The sequence below is a fragment of the Phocoena phocoena genome, chromosome 20 (assembly GCF_963924675.1).
Source record: "Phocoena phocoena chromosome 20, mPhoPho1.1, whole genome shotgun sequence".
Taxonomy (NCBI): domain Eukaryota; kingdom Metazoa; phylum Chordata; class Mammalia; order Artiodactyla; family Phocoenidae; genus Phocoena; species Phocoena phocoena.
This window is the reverse complement of record NC_089238.1, coordinates 3,468,139-3,491,001: the sequence shown is the minus strand read 5'-3', so window position 1 is coordinate 3,491,001 and position 22,863 is coordinate 3,468,139. Positions and strand designations below refer to the sequence as shown.

At 49.0% G+C, this 22,863-nt stretch overlaps 1 protein-coding gene across 1 annotated transcript; it reads right to left on the bottom strand.

Moving 5' to 3' along the window:
• Positions 1-4,036: 4,036 nt before the first annotated feature.
• On the bottom strand, positions 4,037-17,030 carry RDH13 (retinol dehydrogenase 13). Its single transcript, XM_065899657.1, has 7 exons — positions 16,966-17,030; positions 14,055-14,173; positions 10,899-11,054; positions 7,979-8,083; positions 6,649-6,861; positions 5,766-5,867; positions 4,037-4,396 (listed from the first exon to the last, which is right to left on the bottom strand). Exons 1-7 carry the CDS (start codon positions 17,028-17,030, stop codon positions 4,152-4,154), a joined length of 1,005 nt encoding a protein of 334 aa, XP_065755729.1. The 3' UTR covers positions 4,037-4,151.
• Positions 17,031-22,863: the final 5,833 nt, after the last annotated feature.

Here is a 22,863-nt window from a genome sequence, read left to right as displayed (position 1 = left end):
TAACTCCCCCGAAATCCACTCCCAGGTATGGTCCCCAGGTTCACCTCAGCCAGACCCTGCAATGCACCCAGCGTGTGAGCCGGGATTCGCCGCAGCTGATGGGGCGGACCTCGAGATGAGGAACGTCATCTCGTGAGGCACCTGCCTGAGGAAGGACCACGACCTTCCCTCAAGGGGTGCTGGTCTCCAGCAACGGGGGTGTTCTCAGGGAAACTGAGCAGCTCAAGATCTTCAGGTTCGTCCACACCAATGACCCAATCCCAGGTCTCAGGTGGGTTCCAAGAACGCTTACTGCACTTCCTTGGAAGCTCTGCCACTGTGATAACAAGACCCCTCGCCGGATTTTCAGCAGCACCTGCCCTGCAGCTTCAGGAGGACCTCTGGATTTCGTGGCGTGTCTTCCATAGGAGATAGGCTGCCCTGAGTCAGTCACCTGTACTGTTTCCATTACGACCTGTTTCCCAGCACCTTGCCTGTCAGCTGCACTCCACCCCAATGAAGCCCAGGTGAGCACAAGCGAGGCCCCCGTGTGCTGGTGACTAGCTCCACCTGACCCCACCCTCGGCTCGCTCACAGACCCGCAAACATATCCAGATCCGCCTCCATCCGTGGTTCTCGACCGAAGGCCAGTTTCCCTCCTCGGGGACGTGTGGCAATGTCTGCAGACAGTTCTGGGGGTCTCACCCGGCTGGTGGGGGCTACTGGCATCTGGTGGGTAGAGACCAGGGCTGCTGCTCGACATCCTACAGCGCACAGGACAGACCCCTGCCCCACAGCAAAGAATTATCCGGCCCCAAGTGTTAGCAGCGCTGGTGTTGGGAAACCCTGCTTGAAGTCCGTTACCTTCTGCCTTTCCCTTGGGGGGCTTTTGTGGGTTCTAAGATGAGCACATGACCTGAGCCCAATTTGACAAATAAAAGAGAAATGCTTCTCTCCCCGTCACTGGGCAAAAAACAAGGAAACAAGTGGCCCAGATTGGCTCTGAGAGTCATCTCGTGACCCACCCCCCAAAGAGACTGCACTAGTTTCTTCCTCTGGCTGCTGTAACAAATACCATCACCTTGGTGACTTAGAACACATAAATGTATTCTCTCACACTTCCCAGAGACCGGAAGTCCAAATTCAAGGTGGCGGGGCGGGGAACTCACCCTCCAGAAGCTCTGGGGGAGACTCTGTTCCTTGCCCTTTGCAGCTTCTGGGGGCTCCAGCCATTCCTCGATTTGAGGCTCCATCATCCCTGTCTCTGCCCTCAATCCCCTCATTGCTTCTTCCTCTGCTCTCTCTGTCTTCTAAGGACACTTGTTGGATTTAGGGTCCACCCAGATAATCTAGGGCAATCTCACCTCGAGATCCCTAATCACATCGGCAAAGAAACTTTTTCCAAATTGGCTCCCGTTCACAGGTATTGGGAGTTAGGACTTGGACATATCTTTTAGGGGGAGGCACCCCACCATTCAACCTGTTACAAACACCCAGCCTTAGAATGACATTGCACTGGTAACTGTCAGACCGTCATCTTGCAGTAGGAATCTTGATGATGTCCCTGAACTCAAAGCCTGCCACACCCCTGGGCTTCTACTTCTGTGAAATACCGTTCCTTCTCGCTTTTGCCTGGGATGAAAGTCAGCTCAGCTTATATCCTTTGAGTATGTCCTGTCTTCAGCAGCCCAAGGCATCCTGACAGAATTCCCAAGCCCCAGAGTGAGGTTTGAGGATTTGACCCTGACTTGCTTTCCCTTTGTGAAGAACCCACCCCCTGAAGCATTGTCCTTTCACGTGGCATTCCTGGGTCTGTTTATTACTTTGCACCATCTCCTCTCTGGGCTTCTGTGGCTTTGGGTTTTGTTTTGCATTGTTTTGTTTGAGATTGGTTTCTATCATCTTTCATCAGTCTGAAGGTCGTAGCTAGGTTTGTGAATCACCTCAAAGCCTTCAGAGAAGTAGACGGGGATTAGGTTGATGTGTGAGTCAACATTTGTGATCCTTGGGGCTTCTGTTTCAGAAAGGAAGCAGATATTGGTTGTGAAGGTTTGTGGTTAGAATTAGCCCTGAGGTGTGTTGCTCACATCTACATAATAGACAAATCTCCCTGTGATTATCTGTTCTCCTGGGCACTTAGACCTCTAACTCTCCCCCCAAAAAGAAAGTGGGTTCTAGAATCAGACTTTGAATTCCAGCTCCTCTTCTTGCTAACACACCCCCAAGTTTTTTTCTTCTTTTTTAGCGGGTAGGGAGTTTGTGATTTTAAAAATCTGTTCTTCTCAGTTGATTTGCTTGCAAGCCACACTAGTGAAGCTGACTCCTTTTTTTTTTTTTTTTAATTAAAAAAATTTTTTTTTTGGCCTCGCCATGTGGCATGTGGGATCTTAGTTCCCTGACCAGGGATCGAACCCATGCCCCCTGCAGTGGAAGCGCAGAGTCCTAACCCCTGGACTGCCAGGGAAGTCCCTGAAGCTTATTCCTCTTTATTTGAGCAGAAGGGAACGCATGGGAAGTACACTGGGGGTGCTAAGGAAGCAGATTTTGAAAAGGACAGAGTGGTAGGCAGAAAAGTGGGTCCTCCCAAATGTGTCCACATCCTATTCCCCAGAACCCTGCTACTTTACAAGGCAAAGGGGGGATTAAGGTGGACGATGGGATTAAAGTTTCTAATCAGCTGACTTTAAAGGAGGAAGATGATCCTGGATTATCTGGATGGGCCAAGTGATATCACAAGAGTCCTTAAAAACAGGAGATGGAGGCAGAAGCGGGAGAAACAGAGAGATGGCAGCGTGAGAAGGACCTGGCCTGCCATTGTCTGCTCTGCAGATGAAGGGGCCACAGGCCAAGAAGTGCAGGCGCCTCTAGAAGCTGGAAAAACGTAAGGAAACAGGTTCTCCCTGGGAGCCTCCAGAAGGAACCATACCTGTTCACTCTTTTTTTTTTTTTTACTTTTATTTGAGTACAGTTGATTTACAATGTTGTGTTGGTTTCAGGTGTAGAGCAAAGTGATTCAGTTATACATACACACGTATTCATTCTTTTTCAGCTTTTCTCACCTAGGTTATCACAGAATACTGAGTAGAGTCCCCTGTGCCATACAGCAGGGCCTGGTTGGTTAGCTATCTTATATAGTAGTGTGTGTATGTCAATCCCAACCTCCTGATTTATCCCTTCCCATCACACACACGTTTCCCCTTTGGTAACCGTAAGTCTGTTTTCTGATATCTGTAAGTCTGTTTCCGTTCTGTAAATAAGTGCGTTTGTATCATTTTTTAATTAGATTCCACATATGATGATATCATATGGTATCTGTCTTTCTCTCAGAACTGTTCACTCCTTGCTTTCAGCCCAGAGAGGCCCACTTCCGGTCCCTCCAAGGGCCGCCCACAGCACGGCAGTTGGCGAGTAGGGATGGGAGGGAAGGTCGTGATCCCAGGCATCCTGTTTCCTCAGTGGTTCCTCCCCACCGTGCTGTCCCCAGCGTGACGCGGAGATAACAAGGCCAGATCTGAGTCGGTCTGTTCCTGGAGGGCATCCCCAGCACCTTGCCAGGGTCTGGCACACAGAAGGTCCTCAGTAAACACCAACGGCAAGGAATATGCAGCTGCCATTCTCCAAGCCACGCGATAACTCACGGCCATCCAGTGAGGTAGTCAGATCATTCTGCACAGTTTACAGCTGGAGACACCAAGGCTCAGACAGGAGACTGGAGGTGTGCAGGGTCCAACGGGGGACCATGAACTCAAGCATCAGCCGGACAACTTGCCCATGGCCATCCAGCCCCCGACATGGCCCACACCAGAGGGAGCTGATGCCGCACCCCAAAATTCCTGGTTTGGATTCCCAAGGGAGGCATCTGATGGCCCAGCTCACCTGTTGGCAGCAGGGCACACTGTACCAGCCAGCCCCGGGTCAAGTGCTCACCTGCTGTCCAATCCACTGTGGCCAGAAAAGGGGCAATACTGCCACCTAGAGGACGCTGCAGGCATGGCAGCCAGCATTCTTTGGCCAAGACTGCTACCTAGAGGGTGCAGTGGCCATGGCAGCCAGCATTCCTTGGCCAATACTGCCACCTAGAGGGTGCTTCGGGCATGGCAGCCAGCTTTGGTTGGTTGCTGTTCCATCTTGGTGACTGCCTCCCTGGTGGCTTTCACACCTGCTCCAAGAAGTCATTTGGGGAGGCGCTGTCCCCTCTCAGAGGATCCATAGGACATCTCCAAGCCCACAAGGCGGGCACTTTCAGCCCAAAGCCTCTGGGCTACCTCCTCATCCTTGGCTTCCGGGGCCGGAGCCTTCTCTTTGAGTCCCTCAAAGTACTTTCCAGAAACGCCCTCCAACTCCTCCGCCACAGCGAGGTAGGTGCTGGGCTGGGCCGCCAGCTGGGGGCTCTTGACCAGCAGCCAGAAGATGGGCCCTGCATCGGCCCACAGAGAGTTCAGTCCACACATTCAGAGAGGAAGATACAGAAAGCCCAGTACCACCCCAGGTGGCTCAGGGCCCACGAAGGCCAGAAGTTTCCCTGGAGTCCCACAGAGCTCTCCTCCAGGCCTTTACCCCTCTGTTTCCCAACACCAGGAGCTCCCTTCCCTGGCACTGCCCAGACAAATAATTCCAGATGCAGGGACCAGCTTGAAAGCTGCCTCCTCCAGGAAGCCCCCCTGGCTTTTCCCAGGCAAACAGAAGGTCCCCCTCCTCTATGTCAGCCCCAAGCCCTCATCCCACCCGATCTTTCTTTAAAGTAGCTTCTGTGTATTGAGTGTCTCCAGTGCCAGCTTCAGCTTAAGGTCTCTGATACCTAGCCCCCACCAACTAAATGTTTTTCAGGATTATAAACACTAGTTATAAAGCTCTAATTATTTATTCGGCCAGGAATTGTGCTGGCTCTTTTAGGGAGGTCTCATCTAATCCTCCCCACTGAGGCAGGTACTATTATGACCCTCACTTTGCAGATAAGGAAAGGGAGGTTCGGAGAGAAGTCACTTTGCTGGGTGGCCCAGCTAGTTTGGGATGAAACTGGAGTTAGCCCAAGCATGGCCGGACTCCAGGAAGTCAGCTCCATGACCTCCACCTCTGAAACAGTCTCATCAAACAGGCTCTGGCCTGTTTCCCGGGGCTATTCTCAGGCTGGCAGGCTGGGTAGACATACGAAAGTGACTCAGTACCAGGGAAGATACAGGGCAGGGGGCAGAGCAAAGCCCCTGAGATAGTCTCTGAGTGTGATGTTAATTTTATGTGTGAACTTGACAGGGCTAAGGGATGTCCAGAAAGCAGGTAACACATTATTTCTGGGGTATCTGTGAGGGTGTGAAGAGATTAGCATTTGAATCAACAGACTATGTAAAATCCACCCTCACCAATGTGGGTGGGCACCACGCAATTAGTTGGGGGTGAAAACAGAACAAAAAGGTGGAGAAAGGACGCATTCTCTCTCTCTCCTTGAGCAGGGACATCCATTTCCTCCTGGCCTCAGACACTGGCGCTCCTGGCCTTCGACTTGGACTGGGACTTACACCGTTGGTTCCCCTGGTCCTCAGGCCTTTGGGTTTGGACTGCAACTACACCGTCAGCCTTCCTGGGCCTCTGGCATACAGATCAGATCCTGGGACTTCTCAGGCCCCACAGATGCATGAGCCAATCCCCCCAATAAATCTCTCTAAATATCTATGTACATCCTATTGGTTCTGTTTCTCAGGAAGACCCCAATACACTGAGGGAGGGTCCTGAGCCCCAAGCTAGGAGGACAGGGGTTCAGTTAAGGGACCCCAAACTGGGACGGGACTTACCGAGCGTGAAGCTGGAGAAGGTGGAGCTGTGCATGCCCGTGTGTCTGCCCAGCTCTGTCCTGGCCACGCCGGGGTGCAAGGCATTGACAGTCACACCCGTGCCTGGCGAGAGAAGGAAAAAGTGAGGCAGGCAGACGTCAGGTTCACCCCTCACCAGGAAGGCTGATACCAACCATCCTAGGGGGCTCCCCCTGAATCCATGTCGCCCTCTTGCTCTGAAACCTCCACATCCCCAGTTTCACTTGCAAGGCAGCTCTGTCTCGTGGCTGCCCAGGGCAGAGCCTCTGAACCTGAGTGTGTAAAAATCACTTGGAGGGCTTGAGAAGCCCAGACCGCCGGGCTCCACCCCACAGAGTCCGAAGCAGTGGGTCAGGGTGGGGTCTGAGATGCTGCAATTACGACAGACACCCAGGTGAGCTGACACTGCTGGTCTACTGACTCTTTGAGAAGCAAAGGCAAAGGGCAGACTTTTCAACTGCAGCACTATGGACACTGAGGTCAGATGATTCTTTATTCTGTGCCTTGTAGGAAGCTGAGCAGCATCCCTGGCCTCTGCTGACTAGATGCCAGGAACATCACCCAACCTGCCCCTGCTCCGCAAACTGACAGCTAAAAATGTCTCCAGATATTGCCAAAGCTTCACTGGTCTAGAGCACCAAAGGCTCAGGTGCCTGTCCGGGATGAGCAGAGAAGAATGCTGTGATTGATTAGTGATGTCTGCTTCAGGCACCAGCAGGGAGCGTGGTGGTGAGTGCGTCATATGTTTGCCTACTCGGTCCTGGAGCCAATGCTTGACCTCCCGTCCACCCAGAGTCACAGCAGGACTGTTTCAGGCTCGGAGCTAAAGGAAAGGGGAGACCAGCGAGGCTCACCACACACACACCTTGCAGCCGCCGGCTCAGCTCCTTGGTGAAAAGGACAACGGCCAGCTTGCTCTGGCAGTAGGCTGCCTTAGTGTCATACTTCCTCTTCTCCCAGTTCAAGTCCTCGAAGTCTATGTGCCCAGCAACGTGGGCCAAGGACGAGAGGTTGATGATGCGCGAAGGAGCAGAGGCTTTCAGCTTGTCCAGCAGCAAGTTCGTCAAAAGGAAGTGACCTGGATGATGGAAAACGAAAAGATAACTTTCACTGAGTTCTTGTCCCGTGCACAGGACCGTACTGAGAACATCACCTTATTTCATCCTCCCATAACCCATTTTTCTCAACAGGGTCCAACTTTGCGCCCCCCACCAGCAGGCATTTGGCACCACCTAGAGACAATTTTGATCATCACAATTGTGGACAGTAGAGGGAGTGCTACTGCCACCTAGTGGGTGGAGGCCAGGGATGCTGCTAAAAATCCTACCATGTGGGAGTTCCCTGGTGGCCTGATGGTTAGGATTCTGGGTTTTCACTGCTGCAGCCAGGGTTCAGTCTCTGGTCAGTGAACTGAGATCCCACAAGCCGTGTGGCATGTCAAAAAAAAAAAAAAAACCTACAATGTACAAGACATTCCCGATAACAAATTGTCACAAAGCCCTGTGATAACCCTCTATGAGGTCAGCTAGAGAAGAGGTGCCTTCTGTCTCCCAAAATCCTTTCTCCATTTCTTCTTCCGTGATAGAATTTTGGGTTATGCATGAGACTACCCAGTGAAAGACTACATTTCCCAGACTCCCTTGTAGCTCCATCAGGTCACATGACTGAGTTCCAGCCCAAAGGGGGTGAAGGGTAGTCACATGTGTTATGGGTGAATTGTGTCACCCTCCCCAACCCCCCTAAAAAAATATGCCCTACCCTCCAGTACCTCAGCATGTGACCTTATTTGGAGAGAGGGTCTTTAGAGAGGTGATCCAGGTAAAATGAGGTCATTAGGGTGAGGTCATTAGGGTGGGCCTTAATCCTATATGATTGGTGTCCACCCAACGTCCATCACCCTTACTAACGGACTGCAGATGCATTCAGGGTGACAAAAGATAAACTGACACAGTGAGAGAAGGACAGACAGAGACTGGGGGACAGACAGACAAAGGGACGAATGGCCAAGAGGCTGATGGAAGGTCCGAAGGACTGAGGGTCCAGCGACGAACAGGCGATTCCCTGAGCTGCCAGGTGACCCTGCTCATGGCCGCCTGGCCACATGGAGAGAGGAAGACCCCTCCCGGAGCCTGTGTCTGGCCCACGGGGGCTCCTGCTCACGTCCCAGGCTGATGCCACACAGCCTGCAGCCTCACCCAGGTAGTTAACGCCAAGCTGCATCTCAAAGCCGTCCTCAGTGGTCCAGTGGGGGCACCGCATCACGGCTGCATTATTGATCAGGATGTGCACTCGCTCCTCCTCTAGAAGACAGGGGTGAGGACAAATGTGTGACTCAGTTTCCCCTTCTGTAATAGGGGTGATAATACAACCTGCTGGGTAGAACAGCTTCGTTATTATCTATTCGACAAGTATTTTCTGCAACCTAAGTGTCCATCGACAGAGGAATGGATACAGAAGATGTGGTACCTGTATACAATGGAATATTACTCAGCCATGAAAAAGAATGAAATAATGCCATCTGCAGCTACGTGGATGGACCTAGAGGATTATCATACAAAGTGAAGTCAGTCAGAAAGAAAAAGACAAATACCATATGATATCACATGTGGAATCTAAAAAAATGATACAAATGACCTTATTTACAAAGCAGAAATAGACCCACAGGCATAGAAGACAAACTTACGGTTACCAAAGGGGAAGCGGGGGAGGGATAAATTAGGAGCTGGGGATTAAAATATACACATCACTATATATAAAATAGATAACCAACAAGGACCTACCTATTGTATAGCACAGGAAACTATATTCAATATCTTGTACTAACCTATAATGGAGAAGAATCTAAAAAAGAATTTGTGTGTGTGTGTGAGTGTGTGTGTGTATATAACTGAATCACTTTGCTGTACATCTGAAACTATAAAAACACTGTAAATCAACTATATTTCAATAAAAATTTTAAAAATACACACACAGGAATACCCTGGCAGTCCAGGGGTTAGGACTCCATGCTTCTACTGCAGGGGGCACAGGTTCCATCCCTGGTCAGGGAACTAAGATCCCACATGCCACGCAGTGGCCAAGAAAAAGACCAAAAAACACAAGCTAGCCACAAGAAAAGAAGGGAAAAGTTCTGCCTGTAATGATCTCCAAGATAGAACTGGGGAGAAAAAGCAAGGGGCAGCACCAGGTATGTAACAGGCTCCGCTTTGTACAAAAAAGCCAAGGGGAAGTGTATCCCCGTTTGCTTTATAAATGCATAAATGGTCCCCAGGAGGACACACAAGAGGTAGAGCACTGAACACATCTGAGGCCGGCATGCTGGGAGCTAATGGCAGGCGTGGCGGGAAGATGTTTTGCTGTATCCCCATTTGCACTTTCTGAACGTTTAACCCTCCAAATGTTATTCCTGTTTGAAAAAAAAATAAATTCTTAAGTGGTTCTGAGACCATGTGGTGGGGAGCAAAAAGAGTGAGTCAGGCATCAACGTGACGGAAGTGCAGAGAAATGCCAGCCTGATCCCTGGATTTGCAAAAAGAAACACCCAGGAAAGAATGCGGGAGCTCCAGACTCTCTGCACTAACCCTTAGTTACCTACTGTCACAGCCATGTCCCCCAGCAGCCCGGGCGCTCCTCGGAAGCAGAGCCTGAATCTGACTCACGTCTGTGTCACCTGCGTCACCCAAGAGTCAGAGAGCCTCCGGAAATGTTGGCTGAACCAGTGTTTGTGCCCTTCTCCACCTAACTCTTCCTCCCTCCTTGGCCTCTGCTTCTTGTAGGATCCAAGCACACAGAGGACTCAGTTTTCCTAGACAGCAGTCAGTTAACTTCTTCTGTAAAGGACCAGGTAGTAAATATTTCTGGCTTTGCAGGCAATATGGTCTGTCTCTACTAAACTCTGCCCTCCCAGGACTAAAGCAGCCATAGATAATACATAAATCAATGGGCATGGCTGCATGCTAATAAAACTTTATGGAAACTAAAATCTGAATTCTGGGAACTCCCTGGCGGTCCAGTGGTTAGGGCTCTGCGCTTTCACTGCCAAGGGCACCGGTTCCATCCCTGGTCCAGGAACTAAGATCCCACAAGCCAGGGATTCCCTGGTGGCGCAGTGGTTAAGAATCCGCCTACTAATGCAGGGGATGCAGGTTCGAGCCCTCGTCCGGGAAGATCCCACATGCTGCAGAGCAACTAAGCCTGTGCGCTACAGCTACTGAGCCTGTGCTCTAGAGCCTACGCTCTAAAGCCCACGAGCCACAACTACTGAGCCCACACGCCACAACTACTGAAGCCCGTGTGCCTAGAGCCCGTGCTCCACAACAAGAGAAGCCACCGCAATGAGAAGCCTGCACACCGCAACAAAGAGTAGCCCCCGCTCGCCACAACTAGAGAAAGCCTGCGCGCAGCAACGAAGACCCAACACAGCCAAAAGAAATAATAATAATAAATAAATAAATTTATTTAAAAAAAAGAAATCCCAGGACTTCCCTGGTGGTGCAGTGGTTGGGAATCCACCTGCCAATGCAGGGGACACAAGTTCAATCCCTGGTCCGGGAAGATTCCACATACCGCGGAGCAACTAAGCCCATGTGCCACAACTACTGAGCCTGCACTCTAGAGCCCGCGAGCCACAACTACTGAGCCCGCGTGCCACAACTACTGAGCCCGCGCGCCTAGAGCCCGTGTTCCACAACAAGAGAAGCCACCACGATGAGAAGCCAGCGCACTGCAACGAAGAGTAGCCCCCGATTGCCACACTAGAGAAAGCCTACGTGCAGCAATGAAAACCCAATGCAGCAAAAAATAAATAAATAAATTCATTAAAAAAAATCCCACAAGCCATGTGGCACAGCCAAAATAAAATAAAATCTGAATTCCATACAATGGTCACATGTCATGAAATGTTATTCTTTTAATTTTCTTTCCCCCATGTAAAAATGAAAAATACGTAAATGTGAAAATGTCAGAAGAGGAAAAAAATGTAAAATCTTTACCCAAAGGCTGAACGAAAACAGGCGGCGACCAATAGCTGGCTCTAGGACCTGACTGGTATAACTCCCTCCTCACAGCCTGGCCGCCCAAGTCCTCACCCCACAAGGCCAGCGTCATTCCTCTTACCTTCAATGATCTTTGCTGCAAACTCTCGGATGGACTTAAGAGAGGCCAAGTCCAGGTGCCGGGCGTTGACGTGGTGATTAAGGGTCTCCCCTCGAATCTCCCTGGCTGCTGCCTCACATTTCTCCAAGTCTCGACAGGCCAGAATGATGGCGCCTCCTGGAAGAGCCAGACCAAAAAAAAACCTTTTAATGGAATTAAAAAAAAATGTCCACTCCTGAAGCAACCTAAATGTCCGTCAGCAGAGGAATGGATAGAGAAGATGTGGTACGTATATACAATGGAATACTACTCGGCCATAAAAAGGAACGAAATAATGCCACCTGCAGCAACATGGATGGACCTAGAGATTGTCATACTGAGGGAAGTAAGTCAGATGGAGAAAGACAAGTATCAGATGATATCACTTATATGTGGAATCTAAAAAAAAAGGGTACAAATGAAGTAATGTACAAAACAGAAGTAGAGTCACGTATGTAGAAAACAAACTTATGGTTACCAGGGGATGGGGGGGATAAATTGGGAGACTGGGATTGATATATACACACTATTATGCATAAAATACGTAACTAATAAGAACCTGCTGTATAGCACAGGGCGCTCTACTCCATACTCTGTAATGACCTATATGGGAAAAGAATCTAAAAAAAAAAAAAAAAAAGAGTGGATATATGTATATGTATAACTGATTCACTTTGCTGTACACCTGAAACAACATTGTAAATCAACTATACTCCAATAAAAATTTTTTAAAAATTAAAAAAAAAAGATCCACTCCTAAGTATAGATACCCAAGATAAATGGAAACATCAGTCCACACAAAAATGTGTACTCACATGTGCATAGCAGCACCGTGCAGAACAGCCAGAGGTGGAAACAACCCAAATGTCCATCAAGGGGTAAATGAATATTGGTGGGAGGGATAAACTGGGAGCTTGGGACTGACCTGTACACACTACTATACATAAAATAAATACCCAACAAGGACCTACTGTACCGCGCAGGGAGCTCCGCTCAATATTCTGTAACAACCTAAATGAGAACAGAACTTGAAAAAGAACAGATACATGTGTATGTATAACTGAATTACTTTGCTGTACACCTGAAGCTAACACAACGTTGTAAATCAACTATAGTCCAATATAAAATTTAAAAAAAATTTTTTTAAGGGATGAATGAATAAGTGACATGTGGTTTGTCCATCAGTGGAATATTAGCCATGAAAAGGAAGGACATTCCAACCTATCTACACCAAGGATGAATCTCACAAACGTGATGCTCAGTGAAAGCCAGACACAAAAGGACACAGAGTGCATGATTCACTTATCTGAAACGTCCAGAAGAGGCAAATCCACAGAAGGAAGATTAGTGGGTTCCTAGCTCTGGTGGGGAAGGGAAATTAGGGGATGATGGCTTAGAGGAGCCACGTTTCGTTTTGGGGTGATGAAAAATGTTCTAAAATGGAGACCAGTGACGGTTGTACAATTCTGTGAATATACTAAAAATCATGGACGTGTACACTTTAAATGTGTGAATTAAATCTTAATACAGCCTTTAAAAAGAAAACTTTTGGAAAAAGAAAACTTTTGGGGGACTTCCCTGGCAGTCCAGCGGGTTAAGCCTCCGTGCTTCCACTGTAGGGGGCGCAGGTTCCATCCCTGGTCGGGGAACTAAGTTCCCGCATGCCGGGGCAGCACAGCCAAAATTTTAAAAAAAAGGAAAAAATTTAATTTTTTTAAACTTTTATTTTCAAATTAGAAAAGTGAGAAGAAACAGGGATGGAGAGGAGGATGGGCAGCAAGGATGCCAAATCGCGTGGGTCTACAGGGCTCATCCTCCACAGCTGGGCCAGCTGCCTCCTACACATCTGGCCCCCCCATCACACAGTCCAGAATGGACTCCAGTCCTGGATCTGTCTGTCCTCCCAGTGGCAGCCTGGCTCTCAAGGGACCACAGTGGGTATGTTGGTCCAATTTCCCTTCTCACTTTTCTTTTTCTTTAAATAAATTAGCTGTCTTATTTTTTGTTTTCATTTTCTTAATTTCCTTTTTTTTAATTTGTCTATTTATTTATGTTTGGCTGCGTTGGGTCTTTGTTGCTGCGTGCGGGCTTTCTCTAGTTGTGGTGAGTGGGGGCTACTCTTCGTTGCGGTGCGCGGGCTTCCCATTGCGGTGGCCTCTCTTGTTGCGGAGCATGGGCACTAGGCGCGTGGGCTTCACCAGTTGTGGTACGCAGGCTCAGTAGTTGTGGCACATGGGCTTAGTGGCTCCGCGGCACATGGGATCTTCCCGGACCAGGACTCGAACCCACGTCCCCTGCGTTGGCAGGCGAATTCTTAACCACTGCGTCACCAGGGAAGTCCCTCCCTTCTCGCTTTTTCCTGAAAGGAGCGCCTGTCCCTCCCTTGGGGAAACCCCATGTGGTGTGGGGGGCAGGGGGGCTGCCCTCATGGCCCCCCACCACCACTCTCACCTCAGGGGTGAACAGGCAGCTCAGGCCTGGTCAGTCTATCAGGGACCCATTCACTGGTCACCTCGACTCGACCAGCCCAAGGAGAGTTTCCAGTCTCCCCAGCCCTCACGCGTGCCCTGCCCTGGCCTCCCCGTCCCAGCCAAGGCAGCTTTGGTCTTCCAGCTGTTCAAACAAAACCTTAACTCCTCCCTTTCTCGTACCTGAACCCACAGGAAACCCCACTGATTCCAAGTTCAAAAGACATCTGCGTGTGCTGAGGAGGGCACTTCTCCATAAGCCCAGTCTGACCATGAGAAAAACGTCAAACAGACCCAAATCGAAGGGTGTTCTTTCTACAAAACGCCTGACCAGTAAGCTTGGGAGAGCCTGACCCCCAACCTCTGACCTAGGCCCCGACCCAGCCATTAGGACTGAGTCCAACTACAGTAGGAAAGAGCACAGCCGATGCAAAGAGAAAAACCCAAACCAATAACTGCTGAGCGCCCACGGCCTCCTCTGAGACCCTGAACCTGCCCTTCCCTCTTCCAGAGACACAAGGCTTTCGGGCTTAAGCCGGCCTGAGTTTGTTTCTGCCACTTGCAACCAAAAGAATCAGATGCCTAACATTCCCCGGGAAATCAAACCATCCACCGCCAGATCTCGCGCCTGAGCCCCAGGCAGAGAAGCAGGTGCCCACTGGGACTTCACCTCTTCTGGCCAGCTCCAAGGCCGTCTGTTTCCCAATGCCCGTGTTGGCGCCGGTCACAATGACGGTCTTCCCGGGAATGGTGGTCTTGCTGGGACAAGCCCCGCCGGCGACAAAGTCCCTGGAGATAAAAAACGGCAGGTCAGTTCGGTCTGTCCTCTCTCACCACAGGTGTCCCTGACTGTTGTGATCTCAGGGAAATGACCTCTCTGAGCTTGTGTTCCCCCAACGGAAAAGATGGAAGCGACATCGCATAACTCCATGGGACCGGTGTGGTGGTACAGGTAAAGGACTCAGCGTGGTCTGGTGCGGGGAGCGTGCACAGCGAGACAATCGTCATTTTAGAAAGACCCCCTGTATTCACTTCCTGTGGCTGCTCTAACAGATCACCACAAGCTCAGTGGGTTAAAACCATGCAACGGGGCTTCCCTGGTGGCGCAGTGGTTGAGAGTCCGCCTGCCGATGCAGGGGACACGGGTTCGTGCCCCGGTCCGGGAAGATCCCACATGCCGCGGAGCGGCTGGGCCTGTGAGCCATGGCCGCTGAGCCTGCGCATCCGGGAGCCTGTGCTCCGCAACGGGAGAGGCCACAGCAGTGAGAGGCTCGCGTACCGCAAAAAAAAAAAACAAAAAAAACATGCAACGGTATTTCCTACAGTCTGCAGGTCAGAGTCCGAAATGGGTCTCACTGGGCTAAAATCGAGGTGTCGGCAGAGCTGTGTGCCTTCTGGAGGCTCCAGGGAGAACTGAGAATCGTCCCCATACCTTTTCCAGTTTCTAGGGGCCGCCTGCATCCCTTGGCTCGTGGCCCCTTCCTTCACCTTCAACGTCAGCGGCACAGCATCTTCAATCCCCTGACTCTGATGCTTCTGCCTCCCTCTTATAAGGACCGTTGTGATGATGCTGGGCCACCTGGATAACCCAGATCATCTCCCATCTCAAGGCCCTTAACACAGTGACATCTGAAAAGTCCCTTTTGACAAGTTCTGGGAATTAGGACATGCACATCGTTGGGGGCCCTTATTCTGCTACTATGCCCACATTCCAGAGGCTAAATACTGGAAACAACCAAATGTCACCAACAGGGAACTGGCCAAATAAACAATATTATCGCCACACAAAAGAAGGGCAACGTACAACACGGTAGCCACCAGCCACCAGAGGCTATTATTTTTCTTTTTTTTTAATTAATTAATTTATTTTTTATATTTATTTTTGGCTGCATTGGGTCTTCGTTGCTGCGCAAGGGCTTTCTCTAGTTGCGGTGAGCCGGGGCTACTCTTTGCTGCGGTGCGCGGGCTTCTCATTGCAGTGGCTTCTTTTGTTGCAGAGCATAGGCTCTAGGCACCCAGGCTTCAGTAGTTGTGGCACACAGGCTCAGTAGTTGTGGCTTGTGGGCTCTGGAGCACAGGCTCAGTAGTTGTGGCACACGGGCTTAGTGGCTCCACGGCATGTGGGATCTTCCCGGACCAGGGCTCAAACCCGTGTCTCCTGCATTGGCAGGCGGATTCTTAACCACTGCACCACCAGGAAAGTCCCCTGAGGCTAATTTTTTAATTTAATTAAAAATAAAGAGTCTAAACTAACACAACATAGTAAAGCAACCATACTCCAATAAAATTGTTTTTAAAAATAAAAAGTAAAAAAAACAAAACAAAACAATAGTCATACTTTCCCCCCTAGGGCATTCAGTTTTCTTTTATTCTTCCCATGCTGGCCCTTTTTTATTTTTAAGCTTTTTCAGAACTGAAAGGCATCAGCATGAATAAAAAATAACAGCAGCCGACGGACTTCTCCAGTGGCGCAGTGGTTAAGAATCTGCCTGCCAATGCAGGGGACGTGGGTTCAAGCCCTGGTCGGGGAAGATCCCACATGCCGCGGAGCAACTATGACCGTGCGCCACAGCTACTGAGCCTGTGTTCTAGAGCCCGCGTGCCACAACTACTGAAGCCTGCACGCCTAGAGCCCGTGCTCTAAAACAAGAGAAACCACCGCAATGAGAAGCCCGCGCACCGCAACGAAGAGTAGCCCCCTCTCGCCGCAACTAGAGAAAGCGCACGCGCAGCAACGAAGACCCAAGCAGCCAAAAATAAATAAATAAAAAGTAGTCGCACGGTATGGCTCATAATGGACAGGGCAAATGTAAAACATTTCGATGATCACAGGAAGTTCTACTGACCGATGCTCCTACAGAATCTTTGGTAGCTGTTTTTTGGTTTGGGGGGGATTTTTATATTGAAGTACAGTTGATATACAATATTATATAAGGTACAGATGTACAATATAGTGATTTACAATTTTTAAAGGTTATATTCCATTTATAACCTATTCCATTTATAACATAAAATATTTGCTATATTCCACGGGTTGTGCAATATATCCTTGTAGCTTATTTTATACCTAATAGTTTTTACTTCTTAGTCCCGTTTTGTCTTGTTTTTATTAAACGAATTAGCCTAGGAAAGAGAAGAAAGAACTACAGTATGTCTATATACCACGCAATACGGCCTTTTCACTTACTGACTTGGACAATTCTAATTTGTTTCTCTAATCTCGGACAACGGGAGCTTAGGTGGTACACACTTTCCTTGCATCTGGGCCACGACCTGACATATGGGAAGTGCTCAATAAGTGTCCGCTGAATTAAAGAATTAATCCATTAAAAGTCCAGAAGCAACTAGACCAAAATGTTTACCAGGGCCCGGATCCGCTCCTTTCTCTGGGTGACCTTGGGCCGTGACCTGCCCTCTCGGGGACCAGGCTTGCCCCCGCATTCTCTGGGAGCACTGCTGGACGGGTGAGCTGGAGGACTCCTGGGTGGGCCAAGGGTTGGCAATCTCCACTCGGGTTTCCCTCCCTCGTCCTTGCCCACCGGCCAGCCTTTACCGCGCCTGCGGGACCCGCACGTACTTACTTGAGCAGCACGGCGCCACCCACCGCTGTGCCCAGCACGGACAGCGGCAGAATGTAGCGATTCATTACGGGCCGGAGCTGGGGGGGGGGGGGGGTGTCCCGGGGGTCCCACTGCAGCCGCCCGCAAACGCGCGCCCGGGGTCTGCCCTAGGAACGCGCTGCCTGGGATTCACGTGGGGAAGTGCAGGCCGCGCTGGAACCCTCGGCTCCCGGAAACGGGCGGGGCGGAACTTCCGGGGGAGGGACCTATAGGGAGGGGCCGTGAGCGCAGCTGCAGCTGGGCATGGTAGTTTCCGGAGCCGGGGGCGAGGCCGTGGTCTCGGGGGCGGGGCCGAGACTCAATAGTTATTGGAACTATTGAGTTCCAATAACCTCACACTCGCACAGCTGCTGAAGGGACCCCACGATCCTAATCCAGCAGCTGCTGCTTCCGGACTTCGGTCCTCTGTGTCTTTCAAATGTACCAGCATGTTTCCTCTTCTAAAAATATGTTCCTTACAAAGTACTATGTATAAAATAAGCTACAAGGATATACTGTACAGCACAGGGACTATAGCCAATATTTTATAAAAACTGTAAACGGAATATAATCTATAAAAATTTTTGAATCACTATGTTGTACACGTGAAACTAATATAATATTGTAAATCAACTATACTGCAATAAAAATAAATAAGGAACATAAATATATGTGTTCCTCGTAGACTTTCTGGGACAATTTGATAATTTCAATGCTCAGAATCCAAGACCTACTAGCCTGGGAGGTTCCCAAACTCCTGGGTCCTGAGGCAGGAGGACACGGGGGCATACACTCTGGGTCTGAAGGAGGAGGGGCTGGGGGCCTGGACCCCTGGGTCTGAGGGAGGAGAGGCTGGGGGTCTGGACCTCTGGGTCTGAGGGGAGAAGGGCTAGGGACCGGGACTCCTGGGCCTGAGGAGAGGCTCACCCTAATTCAAAACGACATCATCTTAATTAATTACATCTGCAAATACCCTATTTCCGAATAATGTCACATTCTGTGGTCTACTGCAGGTTAGGATTTCAACATATGAATTTGTGGGGGGAGAGGGGCAAGGCAATTCAACCCATCCCACTTATAATACCCAAAAGTCGGAAGCAACCCAATTTTGTAATTGATATGTCCATCGACAGCTAAAGGAATAAGTTATTTATAATAACTTCATAAAATGTACTCAATAAAAAGGAATGAGGACTTCCCTGATGGTCTAGTGGTTAAGACTCCAAGCTCCCAATGCAGGGAGCATGGGTTCAAACCCTGGTCGGCAAAGATCCCACATGCCCTGTGGTGTGGGCCCCTTCCCCCCCACACAAAGAAGGAATGAACTACTGGTATTTACACAATATGTATGATTCCAGTTACATGACAATCTAGGAAAAACAAAACTATAGTGAGAGAATGAAGATCAGTGGTTACCAAGGACAGAGGGTTGGGGGAAGTGATTACTGCAAAGGGAACTTTCGGGGGGTTTGGAAAGAATCTCTAAACCGCACTGGTGTTTATATACATGATGACATATTTGTCAAATCTCATCAGCGTGTTCACTTAAAAATAGTGAACTTTAGGGCTTCCCTGGTGGCGCAGTGGTTGAGAGTCTGCCTGCCGATACAGGGGACACGGGTTCGTGCCCCGGTCCGGGAGGATCCCGCGTGCGGCGGAGCGGCTGGGCCTGTGAGCCATGGCCACTGAGCCTGCGCGTCCGGATCCTGTGCTCTGCAATGGGAGAGGCCACAACAGTGGGAGGCCCGCGTATAGCAAAAAAAAAAAAAAATAGTGTATTTTATTGCATGTAAATTATAGTGCAATAAAGCTGAAAAAAAACACTGAAAAGATTTGCATAATTTTGTTTTGGAAATTATTTGACTCCAAGTAACTCATTTGATTTATGATTGGATCAGGTTTGACAACAATCCACAGGCATCCTTCAGAATACTTATGAAATGACAAATATCTGAGCGATAAATTGTTTCCACATGTCCCAAGAGGTTTTTTTGGTTTTTGGTTTTTGGTTTTTTAGCAAGACAAAACATGCTTATTTAGTTAAAACTGGTGAGTGGGGGCAGGACACGGCAGAAGTGTACAGAGCTGGAGATGAGAGGGTCAGGGGTCAGCACAGCACTACAGCACTCAGGATGGAGGATCCAGAAGTCTTGGAGGTGGGCAGTTCTTTGGAAACTTATCACCCACTTTCCTTGGAGCTACATGAGGCTCAAGAGCCCCAGGGGGCTCCAGAGTCCTGACCAGGAAGGGAAGGCTTGTCCCAACAAGTCTAGGGAGGCCCTGCCCTCAGCAACAGCAGGAACTCTTGGGGACAGGTTGAAAGCACCTGGACAGCAAGCTCCAGGTTTGTCTCTAAGATGGGGATGTCCAGGGTAGAGAAAATCTAGAAACTCTGAAGCATCACCTCTTGGCTCCATCATCCACAGATGAGGAACACCAGTAGCTGAGCCCAAGTGGGTTATCAAATGGATTAACCACACATACACAGACTTTGCAAACTCAAAAGCAAAAACAAGAGATAAAAACAACCCCAAAGCTGTCATGAATCACCATCTCATAGAGAACAAACAAGTGGCTACCAGCGGGGGGACGGGAGCAATATAGGGGTGGGCGAGTGGGAGGTACAAACTGCTGGGTGTTAGATGGCTACAGGGATGTATTTATTGTACAACACGGGGAATATAGCCAATATTTTGTAATAACTGTAAATGCAGTGGAGCCTTTAAAAATTGTATTTAAAAAATTGTATAAGGGGCTTCCCTGGTGGCGCAGTGGTTGAGAGTGCGCCTGCCGATGCAGGGGACACAGGTTCGTGCCCCGGTCCGGGAAGATCCCACATGCCGCGGAGCGGCTGGGCCCGTGAGCCATGGCCGCTGAGCCTGCGCGTCCGGAGCCTGTGCTCCACAACGGGAGAGGCCACAACAGTGAGAGGCCCGCGTACTGCAAAAAAAATAAAATAAAAATAAATAAAATAAATAAAAAGTACGGACGCTGACTCTCTCAACCTCGAATAAAGCATCCCCCTCTGAGCCTTTTTCTTCTCTTTTATAAACTGGTCTCCTAATACCTACCTCTAGGCCAGGAGTTAACAAATATTTTCTGCAAAGGACCAGATAGCAAATAATTTCAGCTTTTGGGGTCATCTGGTCCCTGTTGCAACTACTCTGCCATTACAGCAGGAAAGCAGCCGCAGACAGTATACAAACACAGCACAGCTGTGTTCCAATAAAACTTTATTTACAAAAACAAGTGGAGGGACACAGTTTGCTGGCCCCTGTCACAAAGTTTGGAAGGATGACAGAAAGTAATTCATGACAAAGATCTAACCCACAGTAAATGCCAGAGCATTGATGGCTGTAATGTTGTTACTATAAACAGAACAATGCATCCAAATTCCTTCCTCTGAGGACCTCCTACGTGATTCCCATATGCACCCAAGGTGTTTAGAATATCTCTTCTTTCGGCTACCAGGTAAGCTATGCATCCCTTTATCATTGTTGAAGTTGTTAATAAATTCCTGATAAATGTTGGGTGCTGTTCCAGGTACTGAGAGGACTCTTCCCCCATCAGAGGGCTTATCATACCCAAGTCATTCTCTCTCTCCTCCCTCTCTCTCTCTCCCTCTCTCTCTCTCTCTCTCTGTCTCTCTCCATGCATTTTCAGAAACCTTAACTGACATGTAAGAAACACGTTTCTCTACCTTGAAGCTACCATGCTGGACAGACCACATAGAGAAAAGGTCAGATGGTGGAGGAGCCCTAATTGGTCCATGTTCCAGCTGTTTGAGCCTTTCCATCCAAGACACTGCCCCAGCTTCCAATCCACCCCCGTTGTCACCATGTAGAGCAGAGATGTGTCACCTCCACCAAGCCCTGTGCAGATGGCAGGTTCGTGAGCAAACTAAATGTGGCCGTTGTCCGAAGCCACTAGGTCTTGGAATGATTTGTCACATGACCTTAGTAACCAGAAAAATTGATTCTTTGTTTAGTACACGTGCTGAGTGCAGCGCTTTTATGCTCCATAACTGGGAGGAAGGGAAGGCAAAAGGGAGGAGGGGCAGAGTGTGGACAGGAGGGAAGGGTGGTGAGAAGGTAGGAAGACAGGAAAGGAAAGACTTAGTGAGTTTGCCTGGAGTAAAGCAGGCACCATACAAATAGCTGACCTCTCCACTAGGATGGGGTGATGGGGACTCTGAGAGTTTGTGAGAGGCAGAGGGCCCCACTGTAAGGAGGCTGGGCAAGTTTCCTGCAGGATGTGGTGTTGATCACAGTGATACAAACAGAAAGGATTTCCTCAGGCCATAAAGGATGCTCCAGACTGTGGGATCAGCTTAAGGAAAAGGTAGCACATAGGTATGTGTGGATATTGTGGGAGTGTAAGGTGTGGATGGGGTGGAGGGAATGAGGCTGGAGTGGTTGGAAGGTGGAGCCAGATTATGGCTCAAATGCCAGGCTGAGAAACTTGGCTTTAATTCAGAGGATACTGGAGACCCATGAAAGAGTAATGAGCCATGGAAGGTCATGAGCAGATCTATGTTCTAGGAATTTTGTTTCCAGGTGAGATGTAGAATACAGACTGGAGCGGGACATAAGGGATGTAGGAAGAGCAGCATTCAGGACCCATTAGGGAAAGTTGACTAGTTGTTCCCCAAATATACATTCTTCCTTTCTTGCTCATAATACTAGAGCCACTGGTTTATAGCTGGGCACATGAGCACATAGAACAAAGAATCATTTCCCAGCCTCCTCTGCACCTAGCTGTGGCCATGTGTCCAAGTTCTGACTTAGACGAGATGTGAGCAAAAAGGACATGTGTACTCAAAATGAAAAGACACTTGCCCCCTTTCTTCCTTTCTTCTGGCTGCAAGGCAGATCTGATGGCAGGACCTGAGGCAGCCATTTTGGACCACGAGGTGGAAACCTTATTTTGCCAGAGTAATGAGATGGAAAGAGCCTGAGTCCCTGATGATTATGGAGCTGCCAAATGGGCCCTGGATCAACTGCAATAAATAAACTTCAACCCGATTTAAGCCACTAATAGCCCAGGTCTTTCTGTTAGAGCAGCGATCCCATCTCAGAAAATAGCAACTCCAGTCTTCCCATTGCCTAGAGCAAAACATGGAGTCATGTTTATCTCCTCTTTTTCTCTCAATGCCTGCCAGCTCTTCCTTGAAAATATATCCAAAAATCTGACCATGTCTCAGCATGTCCATTGCTACCATCTCTCACCGGATTAATATGAAAGCCTCCTAGCTGGTCTCCCTGCTTCCCCCTGTTCTCCACACAGAAATTAGGGAATCCTTTTGAAACTTAACTCAATTGCCATTGGGGAACCATCTTGGTCATACTTGACTCAGGCAGGAAGCATCCGTAGATGCCAAAACTAATGAGTTAAAGTTTCATGACACACAGGATATTTACATAGTCTCAAAGCAGCTCTCCACAAGATACTTATTAATTACAAAGGAAAAAATGTACAGAAACTCGGCAGAGGTTTTCTCTGTATGCTTTTGCAACTTTTCCACAAGTCTGAAATTATTTCAACACTGGACCAATACAACAGACATGTGGCTGATTCACTTTGTTATAAAGCAGAAACTAACACACCATTGTAGAGCAATTATACTCCAATAAAGATGTTAAAAAAAAATAGATGAACCTCAAAAACACTATGAGGTCACATATTGTATGATTCCGTTTATAGGCAATGTGCAGAACAGGCAAATCCACAGAGACAGAAAGCAAATGGTGGTTTTCAGGGGCTGTGGGGAGGAAGGAATAGGGAGTGACTTCTAATGGGTATGGACTTTATTTGGGGAGGGTGAAGATGTTTGGGAATTAGATGGATATGACGGTTGCATAACATTGTCAGTGTACTAAA

Coding starts and splice junctions, on each gene's coding strand:
- RDH13 (XM_065899657.1), bottom strand. CDS start 17,030: ATGAATCGCTACATTCTGCCGCTGTCCGTGCTGGGCACAGCGGTGGGT. Junction 11,055..14,054: donor CTTGGAGCTGGCCAGAAGAG/GTGAAGTCCCAG, acceptor TGGCTCTTCCAG/GAGGCGCCATCATTCTGGCC. Junction 4,397..5,765: donor CTTCTCCAGCTTCACGCTCG/GTAAGTCCCGTC, acceptor GGGCCGATGCAG/GGCCCATCTTCTGGCTGCTG.